The sequence below is a fragment of the Pseudophryne corroboree genome, chromosome 7, assembly GCF_028390025.1.
Source record: "Pseudophryne corroboree isolate aPseCor3 chromosome 7, aPseCor3.hap2, whole genome shotgun sequence".
Classification (NCBI taxonomy): Eukaryota; Metazoa; Chordata; class Amphibia; order Anura; family Myobatrachidae; genus Pseudophryne; species Pseudophryne corroboree.
In genome coordinates, this window is record NC_086450.1 from 124054288 (window position 1) to 124073521 (window position 19234).

At 46.0% G+C, this 19234-nt stretch overlaps 1 protein-coding gene across 4 annotated transcripts in view; it reads left to right on the top strand.

Annotated features, from left to right (window-relative positions):
* Nucleotides 1-17918, top strand: part of COBLL1 (cordon-bleu WH2 repeat protein like 1) — a 275238-nt gene extending 257320 nt beyond the window's left edge. For all 4 annotated transcript variants that reach the window (XM_063933618.1, XM_063933617.1, XM_063933620.1 and 1 more), the window contains one exon: nucleotides 17007-17918. In XM_063933618.1, the coding sequence (XP_063789688.1) occupies nucleotides 17007-17093 (87 nt within the window). In that variant the 3' untranslated portion in view covers nucleotides 17094-17918. The remainder of the gene's footprint in view (nucleotides 1-17006) is intronic.
* Nucleotides 17919-19234: the final 1316 nt, after the last annotated feature.

Sequence of the window (19234 nt, forward strand, 5' to 3'; positions counted from 1 at the left end):
GGACATGCTGCTCCAGATCCTGCCAGCCAGGGAGAGTAAAGGGGGGTACTCACGGAGCGATATTCTAAGCAATCTGACTAGATTGCTTAGAATATCAGCCTGATCGCTCCGTGAGTACCCCTTACAGCGATAGCGATGCGCAGCCCCGCGCATCGCTATCGCTGCTGCTAGATTGGCCTGCATGCAGGCCAATCTAGCGGGTCGCTCGTTTCACCCGCTGGGTGAAGTGAGCGGCCCCCCGTCTCCCCCCGCACGCTCAGCACAGATCGCGCTGTGCTGAGCGGCGGGAGTGATGTGTGCTGAGCGGTTCGCTCAGCACACATCTCTCATGCATCGGCCCGTGGGTACTGGGCTTTAGTGAGAGAGTCTGTGTGTGTGTGTGTGTGTGTGTGTGTGTGTGTGTGTGTGTGTGTGTGTGTGTGTATGTATGTATATTTATGTATGTGTATGTGTGCGGGGGGTGTGTGAATAAACTGCACTTCTGTGGGGGCGTTACATGTAAGCTGCATTACTACTGAGGTGTTACTACTGGGGAGTTTCATGTAAACTGTGCTACTACTGGGGCGCTACTACTGGGGCGTTACGTGCAAGCTGCGCTACTACTGGGGCATTGCATGTAAGCTGCATTACTACTGGGGCGTTACTACTGGGGCGTTATGTTCAAGCTGCGCTACTACTGGGGCGTTACGTGTAAGCTGCATTACTACTGGGACGTTACGTGTAAGCTACGCTACTACTGAGGCGTTACTACTGGGGCATTACATGTAAGCTGCGCTACTACTGGGGCGTTACGTGTAAGCTGCATTACTACTGGGGCGTTACGTGTAAGCTGCATTACTACTGGGGCGTTACATGTAAGCTGCGCTACTACTGGGGCGTTACGTGTAAGCTGCATTACTACTGGGGCGTTACGTGTAAGCTGCATTACTACTGGGGCGTTACATGTAAGCTGCGCTACTACTGGGGCGTTACGTGTAAGCAGCGCTACTACTAGGGTGTTACGTGTAAGCTGCGCTACTACTGGGGCATTACGTGTAAGTAGCGCTACTAATGGGGGCGTTATGTGTAAGCTGTGCTACTACTGGGTTTATTATGTGTAAGCGGCGCTACAACTGCGGTGTTATGTGTAAGCAGCGCCACTACTGGGGGCGTTTTAAATGGGGGTACAATTTTGTGGCAATGTCCCTTCCTTGTGAGACCACATCCCTTTTTCGACGTGTGCTGTCCCCTTGTAAAGTATGGGAGGGCGCAAATTTATAGTTTTGCAGGGGGGCGCCGAACACCCTAACACCGGCCCTGGTGCTGCTGTTATTGTACTGGGTTGCCTCGCATTGAGCTTATCAGATATAAACAGAAAAAAACAATCTGTGCGCAACAGGATCACATTTAAATATAATGTTTTATTAATAATCCAAGATATGGATGGGAAAAATAAGATATAGTATATATATATATATATATATATATATATATAATATATACTATATACTTCAGGAGTGACCACACAATGAGATAAAACAATTAATACAAATAACCTTTAAACCATCTAAAACTCATATGAAAAACCCGCAAAGGTATCACAGTCGCTCTAATCTGAACTAGTGGTATAATAATTCAGAGTATAATCCCTAAATGAAAATCACAATACAGTGCACTGATTCGTTAGTTGTAAAATGTCCACATAGGCTGGCCAGCCTGTATTTACAAGAGATGTAATTCACCCAAGAGTTCATCCAGAGAGAACAGTTAATTTGTATAAATAGTGTCTGTGACACAATACTAGAGTTAAAATAACGAAGAAAGGTCACCATACAATTGGACCGCTTACATACCATCCAATTAAGTAGCGTCGGTATGTGACGAGTATCTCCTCCAGCCGAGCGGTAATTATCCTCCCCGTGCCACTGATGTGTGGAGCTGTTTAATGGGGATAATTTATGCTAAGCATCCGTCTCGTGCTGCCTCTTACACCCGCACTAGTTTACTTGCTGGGATCACCCGAGACCTCCGTTGTCTGTATTTCACGTGCCGGCATTCACCGCGCTGCCTGGGTGCTAGCCAGATAGCGCGGCTGGGTATTCCTTTGTAGCCGGAGTCCAATGTACAGAGATGTACGGAGTCCTTTGCAGCGTGTTTTGGTATCTAGCTTTCAGATATGCCAGCTACAAGGGGCAATGGAGCTGGGGCTGATCCCACATTGTGTGGTGGTGACGCTGCAGACACATTTGAGGACAATATAGCAGCTGAGGGTTCTAGTTCTGGGGGTTCCTTGCCCCCCAGTGGAACTGTAGCAACAGAGGTTCAAAATGACCCGCCCTGGGCTACTTTTTCCACGTTATTGAGTACGCTAGTAACTGGACTTTCGCCCCCTATGGGACCTCTTGTGCCGGTACAACCGCTTATGGTCCCTGCGGTTAATCCGCCATGGGCAGATCAACTGTCCTCTCAGTTACAGCAATTGAACCAATCTCTGACTAAACAGAAATCTAACCCTCGCCCGCCCAAGACCACGGGGGCCTCTAAGTGGGCTATTACTTCCTCACAATCCACCAACGTCCCAGACACCTCGTCTGATGAGAATGGCGTATATACTGACCCCACAGATTCTGATCCTGATGCTTCTGATGGGGAATCTGTTTCACAGGTGGATGTTCCTGATTTGTTGGAGGTTATCAGGCTAATTCTTCAAATTACTGATGACCCAGAGCCAGATGCTGCCCCTAAGAAACCGGACAGGTTTAAACGTCAGAAAGTAGTTAAACAAGTTTTACCTCATTCTGACCATTTAGTTGACATACGTCAGGAATCCTGGGAAAATCCAGGAAAGAAATTCATGCCTCACAGGAAGATGCTGGCTTGCTATCCCCTCGTGGCGGGGCTAAGTAAAAATTGGGAGACACCCCTGCCAGTCTATTCGCAGGTGGCGCGGCTGGTGGTATTCTCTGCTCTATCTGTAACTACCATCACGTCTCTGAAAGAACCGAAGGATAAGCGTGTGGAGGGTTGTTTAAAGGCGGTGTCGGCTTTTGACATGGTGGAGTACGCTCAATTCCAATCCCGTCTCTACAGAAGTTGATTCTGGCCAAGTGGGATAGCCTGCCTCACCGGATCAGGTCTCATATGATCTCCTTGTCTCCGGAGGTCCGTCTGTCACTGAGCTGGTGGCTTCAGGACCAATGATTGAGCAGGGGTCGTCCCTTCTGGATCCCCAACTGGGTTCTTCTGACAACGGATGCCAGTCTGAGAGGTTAAGGCGTGGAGTTGGAGCAACACTCACTTCAGGGTCGGTGGACCAAGGAGGAATCTCTCCTCCCGATAAACTTTCTGGAGTTGCGGGCAGTGTTCAACTCCTTGAACTTGGCCCAGCATTTAATACAACACAGACCTGTACAGTTGGACAATGCCACCATGGTGAACATACATAAATCATCAAGGCGGCACTCGAAGCCGCATGGCAATGAGGGAAGTATCACGGATCCTTCAGTGGGTGAAACGCAATCTGCCAGTCATATCGGCAGTATTCAATCCGGGGGTCCTAAACTGGGAAGCGGACTTCCTCAGTCGTCAGGACATACACGGCGGAGAGTGGAGCCTCCATCCAGAAGTGTTTCAACTCCTCATAGACAGGTGGGGCCTTCCAGACGTGAACCTGATGGCGTCTCGACACAATCACAAGGTTCCGGTCTTCTGAGCAAGGACAAGGGATACTCAAGCATCGTTCGTGGATGCACTGGCAATTCCATGGAACTTTCAGCTGCCATATATGTTCCCTCCGATGTCACTACTGCCCAGAGTAATAAGGAAGTTCAAGCAAGAAGGAGGAATCTTACTTCTGATCACTCCCGCGTGGCCCAGATGGCATGGCTTCTCAGACCTTCAGGGTCTCTCGATAGAGCGTCCCCTTCTTCTTCCACAGCACCCAGATCTCCTTGTTCAGGGCCTTTGTGTATATCAGGATTTAGCCCAGTTGGCTTTGACGGCGTGGCTCTTGAAGCTTCCATCTTGAGGGCCAAAGGATTTTCTGAGGTGGTCATTCACACCATGTTGAAGGCCCGGAAACCGGCTTCTGCTCGGATTTACCATAGGGTCTGGAATTCTTACTTCTCTTGGTGCGCATCTAACAATTATGAAGCTTACAAGTTTAGTACGGCCAAACTTTTGGCCTTTCTACAACAGGGCCTGGACTTGGGCCTTCGTCTGGCCTCCATCAAGGTTCATATTTCTGCCTTGTCGGTTTGGTTTCAGAGAAAAATTGCGACCTTACCTGATGTGCATACGTACACTCAGGGTGTGTTGCGGATTCAACCTCCTTATAACCGCCTGTGGCTCCTTGGGACTTGTTGGTGGTTCTGGAGGCGTTGCAAGGGTCTCCGTTTGAGCCTCTTGAATCTGCAGACCTTAAGTGGCGTTCTCTTAAGGTAGTGTTTCTGCTGGCTATTGCCTCTGCTAGACGAGTGTTGGATTTGGGTTCCTTGTCTTGTAGGTCACCATATTTAATTTTTCACTGTGATCGGGCGGTTCTTAGAACACGTCCCGGGTATTTACCTAAGGTGGTGTCTTCTTTCCACCTTAATCAGGAGATCGTGGTTCCGGCCTTTGCCTTTGTCTTCCAAAGAGCGGTCTTGTGATGTGGTCGGGCTCTCTGTATCTATGTGAAGAGGACTGCTTCCCTTCGGAAGTCGGATTCTCCCTTTGTAATGTTTGGTTTTCACAAACGTGGCTGGCCTGCTCACAAGTAGACCCTGGCTAGGTGGATTAGTATGGTGATTGCACATGCTTAAGAACAGGCTGGTCTTCCAGCTCCTGCTACCGTTAGGGCCCATTCTACTCTGTCAGTTAGACCTTCTTGGGCGGCCCGCCGTGGTGCGACCCTTGAACAATTGTGCAAGGCGGCTACATGGTCCTCAGTGAACACGTTCATAAGGTTCTATGCCTTTGATACATCCGCCTCCCAGGATGCTTCCTTTGGACGCCGGGTTCTTGTGCCCACTACAGTGCGTCCCCTCCCATAAGGAACTGCTTTAGGACATCCCCAATGTCATTCCCTGTGGAGCCCAGTGTACCCCGCAGCAGAAAACAAGATTTATGGTAAGAACTTACCGTTACTAAATCTTTCTGCGAGGTACACTGGGCTCCACAGGGCGCCCACCCTGACGCACTTAGCTTCTTTGGGTTGATAAGGCATTATCTGCTGACACCTTCTCCTGTCGTGAGAATGTGGTGTATGTGGCTACTAACAGTTGTCGTCTCTTTTGCCTGCTACTGCTTTGGACTGGTTAACAAAAACTGAGCTCCTGTGCATTGAGGCGGGGTTATAGAGGAGGCGGCGCTATGCATTCTGGGAACAGTGAATGCTTTTAGCCTGTTGATGCCTCGGATCAAGATCCTACTCTACATCCCCGATGTTATTCCCTGTGGAGCCCAGTGTACCTCGCAGAAAGAGATTTAACAACGGTAAGTTCTTACCATAAATCTCGTTTTTTTCCCCTCAAAATTCTACACACAATACCCCATAATGACAATGTGAAAAAAATAGGAATTTAATACCTACCGGTAATTCCTTTTCTCGTAGTCCGTAGTGGATACTGGGATGACATTAGTACCATGGGGTATAGATCAGGTCCATTGGAGCCTGGCATTTTAAGAAATCATTAGTGTGTGCTGGCTCCTCCCCTCTATGCCCCTCCACCAGACTCAATCTAGGAAAACTGTGCTCAAGGAGACCGACATACCATGAGAGAAGGAAATGCAATGAAAGAGGTCAGGTAACGAACCAACACACAACAGTAATAAAGTATAGCAGCGCTAACCAGAATGGAAGATAGCCACGCTAACCAAACATGGAACAGGGACAGCAACAGCAGACCCAACCAAGAACACTTACAACCAGGCAAGCAGGAACACAAAGCACTGAGGCGGGCGCCCAGTATCCACTACGGACTACGACAAAAAAGGACATCTGGATCGGCTGTCTTTGACGGCGTGGCTCTTGAAACCTCTATCCTGAAGTCAAGAGGATTCTCACAACATGTAATTCAAACTATGCTCAGAGCAAGGAAACCTTCCTCAGCTCGCATTTATCACCGAATATGGCAAACCTATATTCATTGGTGCAGTGAACGGAAAATGGACCCTAAGTCTTTCAGAGTTTCCAGGGTTTTAGCATTCCTCCAGGCAGGAATGTATAAAGGTTTGAAGATGGCTTCCTTGAGAGTGCAAGTGTCAGCATTGGCTGTATGGTTCCAAAAGAAAATTGCCAATTTACATGATGTGCGTACTTTTTTCCAGGGAATACTGCGCATTCAACCTCCTTTTGTTCCTCCTTCAGTGTATTGGGACTTAAGTCTAGTCCTGAAAGCCCTTCAAGTTGCCCCGTTTGAACCACTTAATAAAGTGGATCTTAAATGGTTGACAGCTAAAGTTCTCTTTCTACTGGCTATGGAGTCAGCTAGAAGAGTTTCAGATTCATGTCATTCCCCATTTCTTATTTTGTATCCATATAAAGCAATTCTCAGAACTAGATTTGGGTATCTTCCGAAGGTGGTGTCTAAATTCCACCTTAATGAAGAAATTGTAGTCCCGGCTTTCCAGGTACCGGGCCTTTCTGCAAGAGATGCATCACTGGACGTGGTCTGTGCATTAAGGATCTACATGGATCATACCAGTGCCATCAGAAAGACAGATTCTCTCTTCATTCTCTACGGATTTTACAAGAGAGGATGGACTGCTGATAAGCAGACACTGGCAAGATGGCTTCAGATGACAATTTCAGAAGCATATTCTCAAGCTGATCTCCCTGTTCCTGCTCACTCTACTTGTAAGGTAGGTCCATCATGGGCAGCACAACGTGGTGCTTCAGTAGAACAGATATGTAAGGCAGCCACATGGTCTTCCATTAACACATTCAATAGACATTATGCCTTGGATACCTTTGCCTTTCATGACGCTGAATTTGGGCCAAGGATTCTCCTGTCCAATCAGGAACGTCCCCACCACTAAATTGCTTTGGGAAATCCCATTGTTATCCTGTGGATAACCTGTGGACCATGCCAGAGAAATATACCTTATGGTAATAACTTACCGTTGATAAGGGTATTTCTCCTAAGTCCACATGATCCACAGGGATCCCACCCTGACGCACCTGATTTGAGGATCCTTTTACTCACTAACCTCTTCTTGTACGGAAGGGTGTGCATCGCCTGATTAAGGCTATCTATGATGCTCCTGCCTTGAGCTTTGGAATACAACTGATTTGCCTGAGCAAGAAGGCGGGTATATATGTACGGACCTGTTGCATGCTGGGAGGCCGGAAAAGCTTTGACCGATTGGTACAAATCCGCTGTTGCTTCATCATATCCCATTGTTATCCTGTGGACTTAGGAGAAACACCGTTATCAACGGTAAGTTCTTACTATAACGTATATGTCTTCAAGATATGGTGGTAATGTTTTGACGTGACCACCTTATGGGCCCGGACCATAGTGGAAATAGCATTGGATGGGAGACCTTTTCTGGCTAAAATCTCCCTCTCAACTTCCAAGCCATCAAACGTAGCTGCAGTAAGTCTGGATAGACGAACGGTCCTTGTTGAAGAAGGTCCTTGAGAAGCGGCAGAGACCAGGGTTTCTCCAGAGACATGGTCAGGAGGTCTGCATACCAGGCCCTTCAAGGCCAATCCGGGGCAGTGAGACTTGCCCAAACACTTTCCCTTTTGAGTATTTCTAGTACTTTGGGAATGAGAGAGATTGGAGGAAACAGGTAAACAAACTGGTAAGTCCACTGGTAAGCCTGTGGATCCCTCGTTATATAACAGTAATGACGGAGCTTCTTGTTGACACGAGAAGCCATCAGGTCTATCTGCGGACAGCCCCATCGGTGAATCAGCTGTTGAAACACCTGAGGGTGGAGGTCGTGCCTGCTGAGGAAGTCTGCTTCCCAAATGTCCACGCCTGGAATGAATATGGCTGAGATGGCCCTTGCGTTTACCTCTGCCCAGAGGAGTTACCTTGACACCTCTTACATTGCGGCCCTGCTTCTTGTTCCTCCCTGTCGGTTTATGTATGCCACTGCCGTGGGGTTGTCCGACTGCACCTGGATGGCTTGATTCCGATGGAGATAGGAGGCTTGTTGAAGAGCATTGTAAATTGCCCTGAGTTCCAGGACATTTATTGGGAGTGCAGATTCCTGACTTGACCACTTCCCCTGGAACTGGGTCACAGCACCCCAACCCCGGAGGCTGGCATCCGTTGTCAGTAGAGTCCAAGACTGGGTACTGAAACGCCGACCCTCCACAAGGTGAGAGACTTGTAGCCACCATAACAGGGAGATCCGTGCTTTTGGCTATAGAGCTATACTCTGGTGCATGTGCAGCAGGTGAGACCCTGACCACTTGTCCAGCAGATCCAGCTGGAACGGACGTGCATGAAATCGTCCGTACTGGATTTCCTCGTAGGAGGCAACCATCTTGCCCAGTAAGCGAATGCAAAGATGAACTGAGATCTTGCGGGGTGTGAGCACCGAGGGGACCATAGCCTGTATAGTCAAGGCCTTGTCCATTGGAAGGAATACCTTCTGAGACACCATGTCCAGTATCATTCCCAGGAACTGAATTCTTTGTGACAGTTTCAGGTGAGACTTCTGGAGATTTAGGATCCACCCATGGTCCGTAAGCATGCGAGTAGTCAAGTCGATCCTGTGTAGCAGACGTTCCCTGGACACCACCTTTATCAGGAAATCTTCCAAATAGGGGACTATGTTGACTCCCATCCTGCGCAATTGCAGCATAATCTCCGCCATGACTTTTGTGAATACCCTTGGAGCTGTGGAGAGACCAAAGGTAAAGCCTGAAACTGGAAGTGGTGATCCAGTATAGCGAACCGGAGGTAAACCTGATGAGGAGGCCATATGGGTATATGTAGGTAAGAATCCTTGACATCCAGGGACACCAGGAACTCCCCCTCCTCCAGACCGGAGACCACCACTCTCAGGGACTCCATCTTGAATTTGAACACGCGTATATACGGGTTCAAGGATTTTAGGTTTAAGATGGGCCGTACCGAACCATCCGGTTTCGGTACAACAAAAAGGCTCGAGTAAAAACCCCTGTTGTGCAACGGAGGAGGAACTGGGACAACAACCCCCATTTGTAGTAGTTTTTGAATGGCATCTTGAAAGGTAACCCTTGCTACGGGTGAAGCTGGTAAGCCTGACTTGAAGAATCTGGGAGGAGGTAGTGCTTGAAATTCCAACCGGTACCCCTGGGATATGAGGTCCCTCACACAAGGATCCCGACCCACACATGGGCGAAGTGTGGAAAGCGAGCACCTACCTGTAATTCACCCTGCTGCTGGGGCCAGCCGTCACGCGGAGGGCTTAGTGGATGAGGATCCAGCAGCCGCTAGCTTACAGGACTTACCACGAGTTCCTCTAGCAGCTTATAAAGACAGGGACTAGGGTAGGGACGTTTAGCAGGAGGTGCAGCCGACGTCAGATATGTAGACTTACCCGCCGTCGCTTGAGAGATCCACTTGTTCATTTCTTCCCTAAACAAGGCATCCCCTGTAAAAGGCAAACTCCAGACGGGCTGCCATGTGCTTTTTTACTAAGGAGTGACTTCTGTCTGGTCACTCTACCATACAGGCCTGATTGGTGGATTGCTGCAGAGATAATTGTCCTTCTGGAAGGTTCTTCTCTCTCCACAGTGGAATGCTGTAGCTCTGACATCAGGTTCTTGGTCACCTCCCTGACTAGGGCCCTTCTCCCCCGATCGTTCAGTTTAGATGGCCGGCCAGCTCTAGGAAGAGTCCTGGTGGGTCCGAACTTCTTCCATTTACGAATGATGGAGGCTACTGTGCTCGTTGGGACCTTCAAAGCAGCAGATATTTTTCTGTACCCTTCCCCAGATTTGTGCCTCGAGACAATGCTGTTGGGAGGTCTACAGACAATTCCTTTGATTTCATGCTTGGTTTGTGGTCAGACATGCACTGTCAAGTGTAGGACCATACAGTATATAGAGAAGTGTGTGCCTTTCCAAATCATGTTCCATCAACTGAATTTACCACAGGTGGACTCCAATTTAAGCTGTAGGAACATCTTAGGGATGATCAGTGGAAACAGGATACACCTGAGCTCAATTTTGAGCTTCATGGCAAAGTCTGTGAATACCCTGGGCAGCTGGAAAAACATCCTCATTAAGCCCACTGGCAAGAGGGGACATTAGTGCCGCGGCACTGTCCCAATCCCCGCCTGTATAAATATTGAGAAAAGCGGGATAGAAGCGCGCCATTACGGGGGTGGAGCTTCTTCCTCACAGCTCACGGCGCCATTTCCTCTTCACAAGTGGCAGAGACGCTGGTCCTATTCACTGACAAGTACCAGGGGTGCAATACGGAGGGGGGAGGCATATAATTGGTGCAGTATTTATATATGTGATAAAAGCGCTATAGGTCAGAGGCATTGTCTTGGCGTTTTCAGACCCGTCTTCTCAGCGCAGGGTTGTGAGCTGGCAAATCCCCTCTGTGTCTCTCTGACAGACTTACTGTGGGTCTGTCCCGTATATGCTCGGAGTGTCTGTGGGTGTTTGGTGCACGAGTGTTGACATGTCTGAGGCTGAAGGCTCTTCCCAGGAGGAGGCTGTATTAGGGACACAGGCTGCGGGGGTGACCCTGGCGGCACCGCCGACACCTGATTGGGTAAATGTGTTGAACGCTTTGAATGCTAATGTGACTCTTATTAGTAAGAGGCTAGATAAGTCTGAGTCGCAGACCCAGGCATGGAAGAAATCTGTGGAAGATATGTTATTCCAAAGTCAGGTCCCCTCAGGGTCACAAAAACGTACGTTGGCCCAGTTGGCAGAGACTGATACCGACACGGACACTGATTCCAGTGTCGACCTATAGCGATTCCAGGTTAGACCCAAAATTGGCTAAAAGCATTCAGTACATGATTGTGGCGGTTAAAGATGTATTACATATCACTGAGGACCCAGCTATCCCTGATAAAAGGGTCTGTATGTATAAAGAAAGGAAACCTGAGATAACGTTTCCTCCCTCTCATGAACTGAACACGCCATTTGAAAAAGTTTGGGAAGGTCCTGACAGAAAGTTTCAGATTCCCAAAAGAATTATGGCAGCTTATCCGTTTCCCTCGACGGATAGGGAAAAGTGGGAGTCACCTCCCACCGTGGACAAGGCCTTGTCTCGTTTGTCTAAAAAGGTGGCTCTCCCGTCACCTGACACGGCTGCCCTTAAGGATCCTGCGGATCGTAAACAAGAAACTACGTTGAAGTCCATTTGTGTGACCACGGGTACACTACTCCGACCGGTCATTGCATCTGCGTGGGTAAGTAGTGCTATCGAAAAGTGGGCAGATAACTTGTCATCTGATATAGATACCCTAGATAGGGATGGCATCCTTTTGACGCTGGGTTATATCAAGGACGCTGCAGCATACCTTAAGGAAGCTGCGAGAGATATTGGTCTTTTGGGATCAAAGGCCAATGTCATGGCTGTCTCAGTTAGGCGTGCGTTGTGGATTCACCAATGGAATGCTGATGCTGACTCCAAGAAAAGTATGGAATCTCTACCATATAAAGGTATGGCCTTATTTGGAGACGGCCTTGATGACTTGGTATCTACGGCTACCGCGGGTAAGTCATCCTTTTTACCTTATGTTCCTCCACAACAAAAGAAACTGCACCATTATCAGATGCAGTCCTTTCGGCCCAATATATTCAGAAATGTCCGAGGTTCTTTCTTCCTTCCTTGCTACTAGAGGAAGGGGAAGAGGTAAACGATCTCCAGCCTTGTCAGGCTCCCAGGAGCAGAAGTCCTCCCAGGCTTCTGCCAATTCCACCGCATGATGTTGGGGCTCCTGTGCGGGAGTCCGCACCGGTGGGGGCCCGTCTCAATCTCTTCAGTCAGTTTTGGGTTCGTTCGAACCTAGATCCTTGGATTTTACAAATAGTATCCCAAGGGTACAAGCTGGAGTTTCAAGACATCCCCCCTCGCCGGTTTTTCAAATCTGCCTTACCAGCTTTTCTTCCGGGCAGGGAGGTAGTTTGCGACGCAATACAAAAATTGTGTCAAAATCAAGTTATCGTCAAAGTTCCCCAGTCACAACAGGGAGAAGGTAATTGTGACCCAGCGCTGTGTGTGTAGTGTACAAATGAATAATACATAAAAATGGAGAGAAAAAATAAAAATAAAAATAAAAAAATATATATAATAAAATGAAAAATAATAATAAATAATAATAAAAATAAAAAATGTATGAAAATTGATGTAGCAACCTGAAAAAAGAGAAGAGAGAGAGGAGAATATGGGGTAAGGAATAGCGGTAATGGGATAAGGAAAAGATAGAAGAAAAGAAAATTTCTTAGTAAGTGCAAGGGCTAATGTTTACAGCTTCTTTAGTGTTTTTTGGAGCTTGTTGACACTTGGATACAGTCAAAATGTACACAGTCTCTGTGGGTAGATACTGTCCCTATCTTACCCTACTTCAAGCGCTGTGCTGTGGCCGCTCTCTGCGCCGGTTAGCCGTAACCGGAAGTTCGGATGTTTACTTCCGGTAATTTCGGGTGCTGGCGGCGGCGGTGCTAACTTCGTCCTCTGTGTCAAGCTACTTCACTCTCCAACGCGTTTCGAATCCAGACTGGATTCTTTCTCAAGGAAGTGTGTCTGGTTGTGTAGTTGGGCTCCTTTTTATATGATCACTTTATTTAAAAAACAGGAAGTGGCCGGAACCGGAAGTGAGGTTCCCGGCGGCATCCACATGGTAAAATGGGAATTTCTGTGTGCTAAAATATTCCCAGGGTTAAAAACAATATTACAAAAGCGGTTGCACTTATAGAAATGGAAAAAATAGAAAAATTAGATAGTTAGTTGGGTGAAGAACGAGAATGAATAAGTAAAATGAAAAATAGAAAGGAATATTAATAAAGGTAAAATTTCATAGAAAAAATAAATAAAAAATAATTAAAAGATAAAAAAATAAAAAATAAAAAAATTAATTAAAAATAAAAATTCCTTACCCCATATTCTCCTCTCTCTCTTCTCTTCTCTTTTTTTCAGGTAGCTTCATCAATTTTCATTAATTTTTTATTTTTATTATTATTTTTTATTATTATTTTTCATTTTATTATATATATATATATATATATATATATATATATATATATATTTTCCCCCATTTTTATGTATTATTCATTTGTACACTACACACACAGCGCTGGGTCACAATTACCAATATTGATCTTTTTGATTTAGAAAACCCGGGCAGCTCTACACAGCGCAGCATACTATATATATATATATTTCCCCTTCTCGTAAACACAACAGGGAGAAGGTTTTTATTCGAGCCTGTTTGTGGTCCCGAAGCCGGACGGCTCGGTCAGACCAATCCTAAACCTGAAATCCCTGAATTTCTACCTAAAGAGATTCAAATTCAAGATGGAGTCTCTCCGAGCAGTGATCTCCAGTCTGGAGGAAGGGGATTTTATGGTGTCGGTGGACATGAAAGATGCCTACTTACATGTTCCCATTTATCCTCCGCATCAGGCTTCCCTTAGATTTTCAGTTCAGGATTGTCATTACCAATTTCAAACGCCGTTTGGTCTATCCACAATTCCGAGGATTTTCACCAAAGTGATGGAGATGATGGTTCTTCGCAATTATCCCATACTTGGACGATCTCCTGATAAAGGCGAGATCCAGGGACCAGTTGTTCCGAAACGTTGCACTCTCCATGACAGTTCTTCAACAACATGGTTGTCTCCTAAACTTGCCAAAATCACAGTTGATTCCGACGACGCGGTTGTCATTTTTGGGAATGATATTGGACACAGAACTACAGTGGAAAAAGCTCTGGAACTTCAGAGTCTGGTCAAACAAATTCTGAAACCAGCAAGAGTGTCAATCCATCAATGCATTCGGTTGTTGGAGAAGATGGTTGCGGCCTACGAGGCCATTCAGTTTGGCAGGTTCCATGCCAGAGTGTTCCAGTGGGACCTGTTTGACAAGGGGTCCGGGTCCCACCTACACATGCACCGGAGGATAATCCTGTCTTCCAAGATCAGGATCTCACTCCTGTGGTGGCTGCACAGCTCTCGCCTCCTAGAGGGGCGCAGGTTCGGAATCCAGGACTGGATCCTAGTAACCACGGATGCAAGCCTCCGAGGCTGGGGGGCAGTCACACTGGGAGAAAACTTCCAAGGAAGATGGTCAAGTCAGGAAGCTTGCCTCCACATAAATGTTCTGGAGCTAAGGGCCATCTACAACGGCCTACTACAAGCGGAACATCTTCTTCAAGGTCTGCCTGTACTGATCCTGTCGGACAGTGTAACTGCAGTAGCGTACATAAACCGTCAGGGCGGAAACGAAAAGCAGAGCGGCGATGGCAGAAGCCACAAGGATTTTCCGCTGGGCGGAAAAGTATACAAGCGCTCTGTCAGCAATCTTCATTCCAGGAGTGGACAACTGGGAAGCAGACTTCCTCAGCAGACACGATCTCCATCCAGGAGAGTGGGGGCTCCACCAAGAAGTCTTCGCAGAGGTGACAGGTCGTTGGGGAGTTCCTCAAGTAGACATGATGGCTTCTCGTCTCAAGAAGAAGCTTCAGAGATATTGTTCCAGGTCAAGGGACCCTCAAGCGATTGCAGTGGGTGTTTCAGTCTGTGTATGTGTTCCCTCCACTTCCTCTCATTCCAAAAGTTCTAAAGATCATAAGAAGAACAAAGGTCCAAGCAATCCTCATTGTTCCAGACTGGCCAAAGAGGGCTTGGTATCCAGATCTTCAGGAATTACTCATCAGAGATCCCTGGCCTCTTCCTCTGCGCGAGGACCTGTTACAACAGCGGCCATGCGTGTATCAGGGCTTACCGCGGCTACGTTTGATGGCGTGGCAGTTGAACGCAAAATCCTAGCCCGTAAGGGTATTCCCAGTGAAGTCATTCCCACACTTTTTCAGGCCAGAAAAGGGGTAACGTCTATACATTACCACCGTATTTGGAGGAAATATGTTTCTTGATGTGAATCCAAGAAGGCACCTATGGAAGATTTTCAGCTAGGACGGTTTCTCCATTTTCTACAAGCAGGTGTGGATGCGGGCCTAAAATTGGGCTCAATTAAGGTTCAGATTTCAGCCTTATCGTTTTTCTTTCAGAAACAATTGGCCTCCCTTCCAGAAGTTCAGACTTTCGTGAAAGGTGTATTGCACATCCAACCTCCGTTTGTGCCTCCAGTGGCACCATGGGATCTTAATGTGGTGTTGCAGTTCCTTCAATCACATTGGTTTGAACCTTTAAGAAAGGTGGAGTTGAAATTCCTCACTTGGAAAGTGGTCATCCTGTTGGCCTTGGCATCTGCAAGGCGGGTGTCTGAGTTAGCGGCCTTGTCTCACAAGAGCCCTTATTTGGTCTTCCATGAAGATAGAGCTGAATTGAGGACACGTCAGCAATTTTTACCGAAGGTGGTTTCCTCTTTCCACATAAACCAACCTATCGTGGTTCCTGTGGCTTCTGACGCCTTCGTTGAGTCAAAATCTCTGGATGTGGTCAGAGCTTTGAAGATTTATATCGCCAGAACAGCTCAGATTAGGAAAACAGAGGCTCTGTTTGTCCTGTATGCTCCCAACAAGGTTGGGTGTCCTGCTTCCAAGCAGACCATTGCGCGCTGGATCTGTATCACGATTCAGCAGGCCCATTCCACGGCTGGATTACCATTACCATCAGTGAAGGCCCATTCCACTAGGAAGGTGGGCTCATCCTGGGCAGCTGCCTGGGGGGTCTCGGCTTTGCAACTTTGCCGAGCAGCTACTTGGTCGGGGTCAAACACTTTTGCAAAGCTCTACAAGTTTGACACCTTGGCCGATGAAGACCTTAAGTTCGGTCAATCGGTGCTGCAGAGTCGTCCGCACTCTCCCGCCCGTTCTAGAGCTTTGGTATAAACCCATGGTTCTAATGGTGACCCCAGCATCCTCTAGGACGTATGAGAAAATAGGATTTTAATACCTACTGGTAAATCCTTTTCACTTAGTCCGTAGAGGATGCTGGGCGCCCGTCCCAGTGCGTACTGTATCTGCAGTTATTAGTTCTGGTTACACATATGTTGTGTTACGTTTATTGTCAGCATGTTGCTGCAATTGTTCATGCCATTGGCCTGTGTTCTGTTGAATGCCATGTTGTGCGGCATGGTTGAGGTGTGAGCTGGTATGAATTTCACCTAAGTTTGACAATAAATCCTTTCCTCGAAATGTCAGTCTCCCTGGGCACAGTTCCTATAACTGGAGTCTGGAGGAGGGGCATAGAGGGAGGAGCCAGTTCACACCCTTTCAAAGTCTTAAAGTGCCCATGTCTCCTGCGGATCCCGTCTATACCCATGGTTCTAATGGTGACCCCAGCATCCTCTACGGACTAAGAGAAAAGGATTTACCGGTAGGTATAAAAATCCTATTTCTCCTTTTGCTTCATTTTCCAAATTTTTCATTACCAAGTATTTTTGGGCTGTTTATTCAAAATTCTATTTTATCGCAGTTTTAGGTTTTGTAATGCAAATTCAAAATAGAAGTATATTATAAATAAGGCTGATTATGTTATGCCTAGATCCATATTTAACCTTGCTGTCTATTTCAGTAACATTGCTAGAGGCATATTATATTGAGCATAAACAACACTGTCTAAACCTTTACACTCCATATATTTGTATATATTGGTGCCTTTAAATAGCGAGAAAGTGCAGGCGTTGGAGTTAGAGAATTACCAAATTAAAGTTGCCTCAGGCTGTTCTAAGTTGCCACTAGGAGACTACTCCGAAGCCCTTTGTGTTAATAACATTGCTGTAGAAAAATGGAGCAAATTTAATTCTTATACTTATTGAATCTTATTGGCTATCTTGACTGAAACACTTTTATTTTCTGCAAATATTTTATATTCACTGCTACATTGTTTTTTTTATTGTAGATAAATGTTTTTTCAAATGTACAGTATCTTATTATATTTTCTTTTGTTCCAGATCACTATACGCTCAAACACTATTGCTATTAATGGAAGACCTAGAATTGGACATCCAGTGTTCTCAGAATCGCTACCCGAAATCTAGAGTTTGTGCCAAAAATCTTGCCTTTCCATATTACATCAGCTGCATATACCAAGTTATTAGTTATACTGTATGTTTAAGTGTTGTGCGTTAAATTAAAGTATCTATTAATATATTAAAATAATATGCAATATTACAGTATCTTTCATAGGAAAGATTAAGAAAAAAAATGTTTGTAAGTAACTTAAAGTAAATATTTCACTGGATCCTCTAGTGTGTTTTTTGTTTGTTTTTGTTTTGCTTTACCGCATAATGCTGAATAAAAAATACAATGCACTTTGTACTAAGCAAAATAATAATTAGAGGATTCAGTGACGGTTTACTTTAAGTATATTATGTGGCCTGCCATTTTCTATAATCGTAGATGTTTTTGTTCTAATGACTGGTTATCAAAATCTAAATATAATATGAAACTTAGAGATCGTTACAAAGATCAATATTTGCTGTTATTTGTAAATTTAAATTCTGCAAAGTTTTCTTTTTCTTTGAACATGGTGTAATAATTCTTTAAATAATTTTGAATCATTTACTGTATATAACTGCCATTATTGCCTCAATGTTGCAAAGATAATTTAAATCTGCTACAAGCAGCATACACCCGAATTCCAATTAAAATGTTACTGTACCTGTTACGTGACCTTAAATCTACTTTTTCATTTTTTCATGTGTATTGTTGTTTTCTGACAGATGTAAAGAAAATTGTAAGCTTTAATAAATGTTTACTACTTTTATATTACCTTCAAGCCTATCCGCATACACAAATTCACACTGTATCCTCCACTTTATAACTGAATTTCTTCCACTGCCAAATAAAAGATTTTAGTTCTACATGTTAATTAGAGGTTCTTTCTTTCTAAGCTTTACATATTAGTTATTCACAAAATATATATATATTTTACAGTGTGTACACAACAGATTGCTTAAAATATTTTCTTTTCTTTGTAAACTATTAATCATGGTGTCTTATTATGTGCACGTCTTGCTTTCTTGACATGTTTGATAACTTTTACTTCTATACGCTAACATTTTTCTACTTTTGTGTTTGGACTTCTATTAATAGACAACAAATGCAAAAGCCGAAAAGTTATACTCCTTGCCTGGGTCAGCATCTAAAATATAAGCTGCTTTTTTTGATCCTGTACAGACCAGTTGGTGAATAACATGAAACCCATCTTAAAATAGACTGGACAGGATCCAGGATAATTCAGTATGATTTCCCGACAGTCGGGATCCTGGCGGTCATAATCCCAACATCGAGCGCAGCGTGTCCCTCGCATGCTCGCTGCACTCACCACGCTTTAGGCACGGTGGCAAGCAAACACTATTTTATTCCCCCTCGGGTGCTGGCGTGGGCCAACACCCTAGTGGGCATTTTGACTGCTGTTGGGATTCTGGCGTCTGTATTTCAACTGCCGGGATCCTGACTGTAGGGAACTTAACTGCATCCCATCCAGGAGCATAGCTATGCCTAATGGACCACAATAGCAAACTTTTAATGCTCCCCCCTGCAACCCAATTACTTCCACCCCCTGCATCTCACCAAAACTCAATGTGTCCCATTCCCTCCCCCTGCCTGCACAGCTCCCGCACACAGCATCAGTGAGGACAGAGAGAGCCAGCTGGGACACTGAAAGCAGATCTGCCTGCAGCAGCACACTGCTTAAAGAGGAGAAGCCACAGGGCACAGGAGGTGATGTCAGAGTGGCTGGCACGCAGTCTAAAGCTGGGTACACAGTAGACCAGGGGTAGCCAACCCTGGTCCGCGAGAGCTACCAACAGTTAAAATTTTCCAGGTCTCCTCACAGAGTCACAAGTTAAGTAATTAGCTCCACCTCTGGTTCTTTTAAAATGTGTCAGTGAGTAAAGACTGCACCTGCTAGGTAAGCTGGAAAACATGAACTGCTGGTAGCTCTCGAGGACCAGGGTTGCCTACCACTGCACTAGACGATAAGTTGTCTGATCCGGCAGATAGGACCGTCATATTGGGCACATCGTCTAGTGTGTACCCACTATGTCGCTGACTGTGTGCTTTCACGCGACATCCTCCATCGGTTCTACATGCAGGGCTGACGGGTGACATCACTAGCTGTCAACATGGCCCCTGCCATCACTGCCAGCATCAGCAAATGTGTATGCACTTGCAC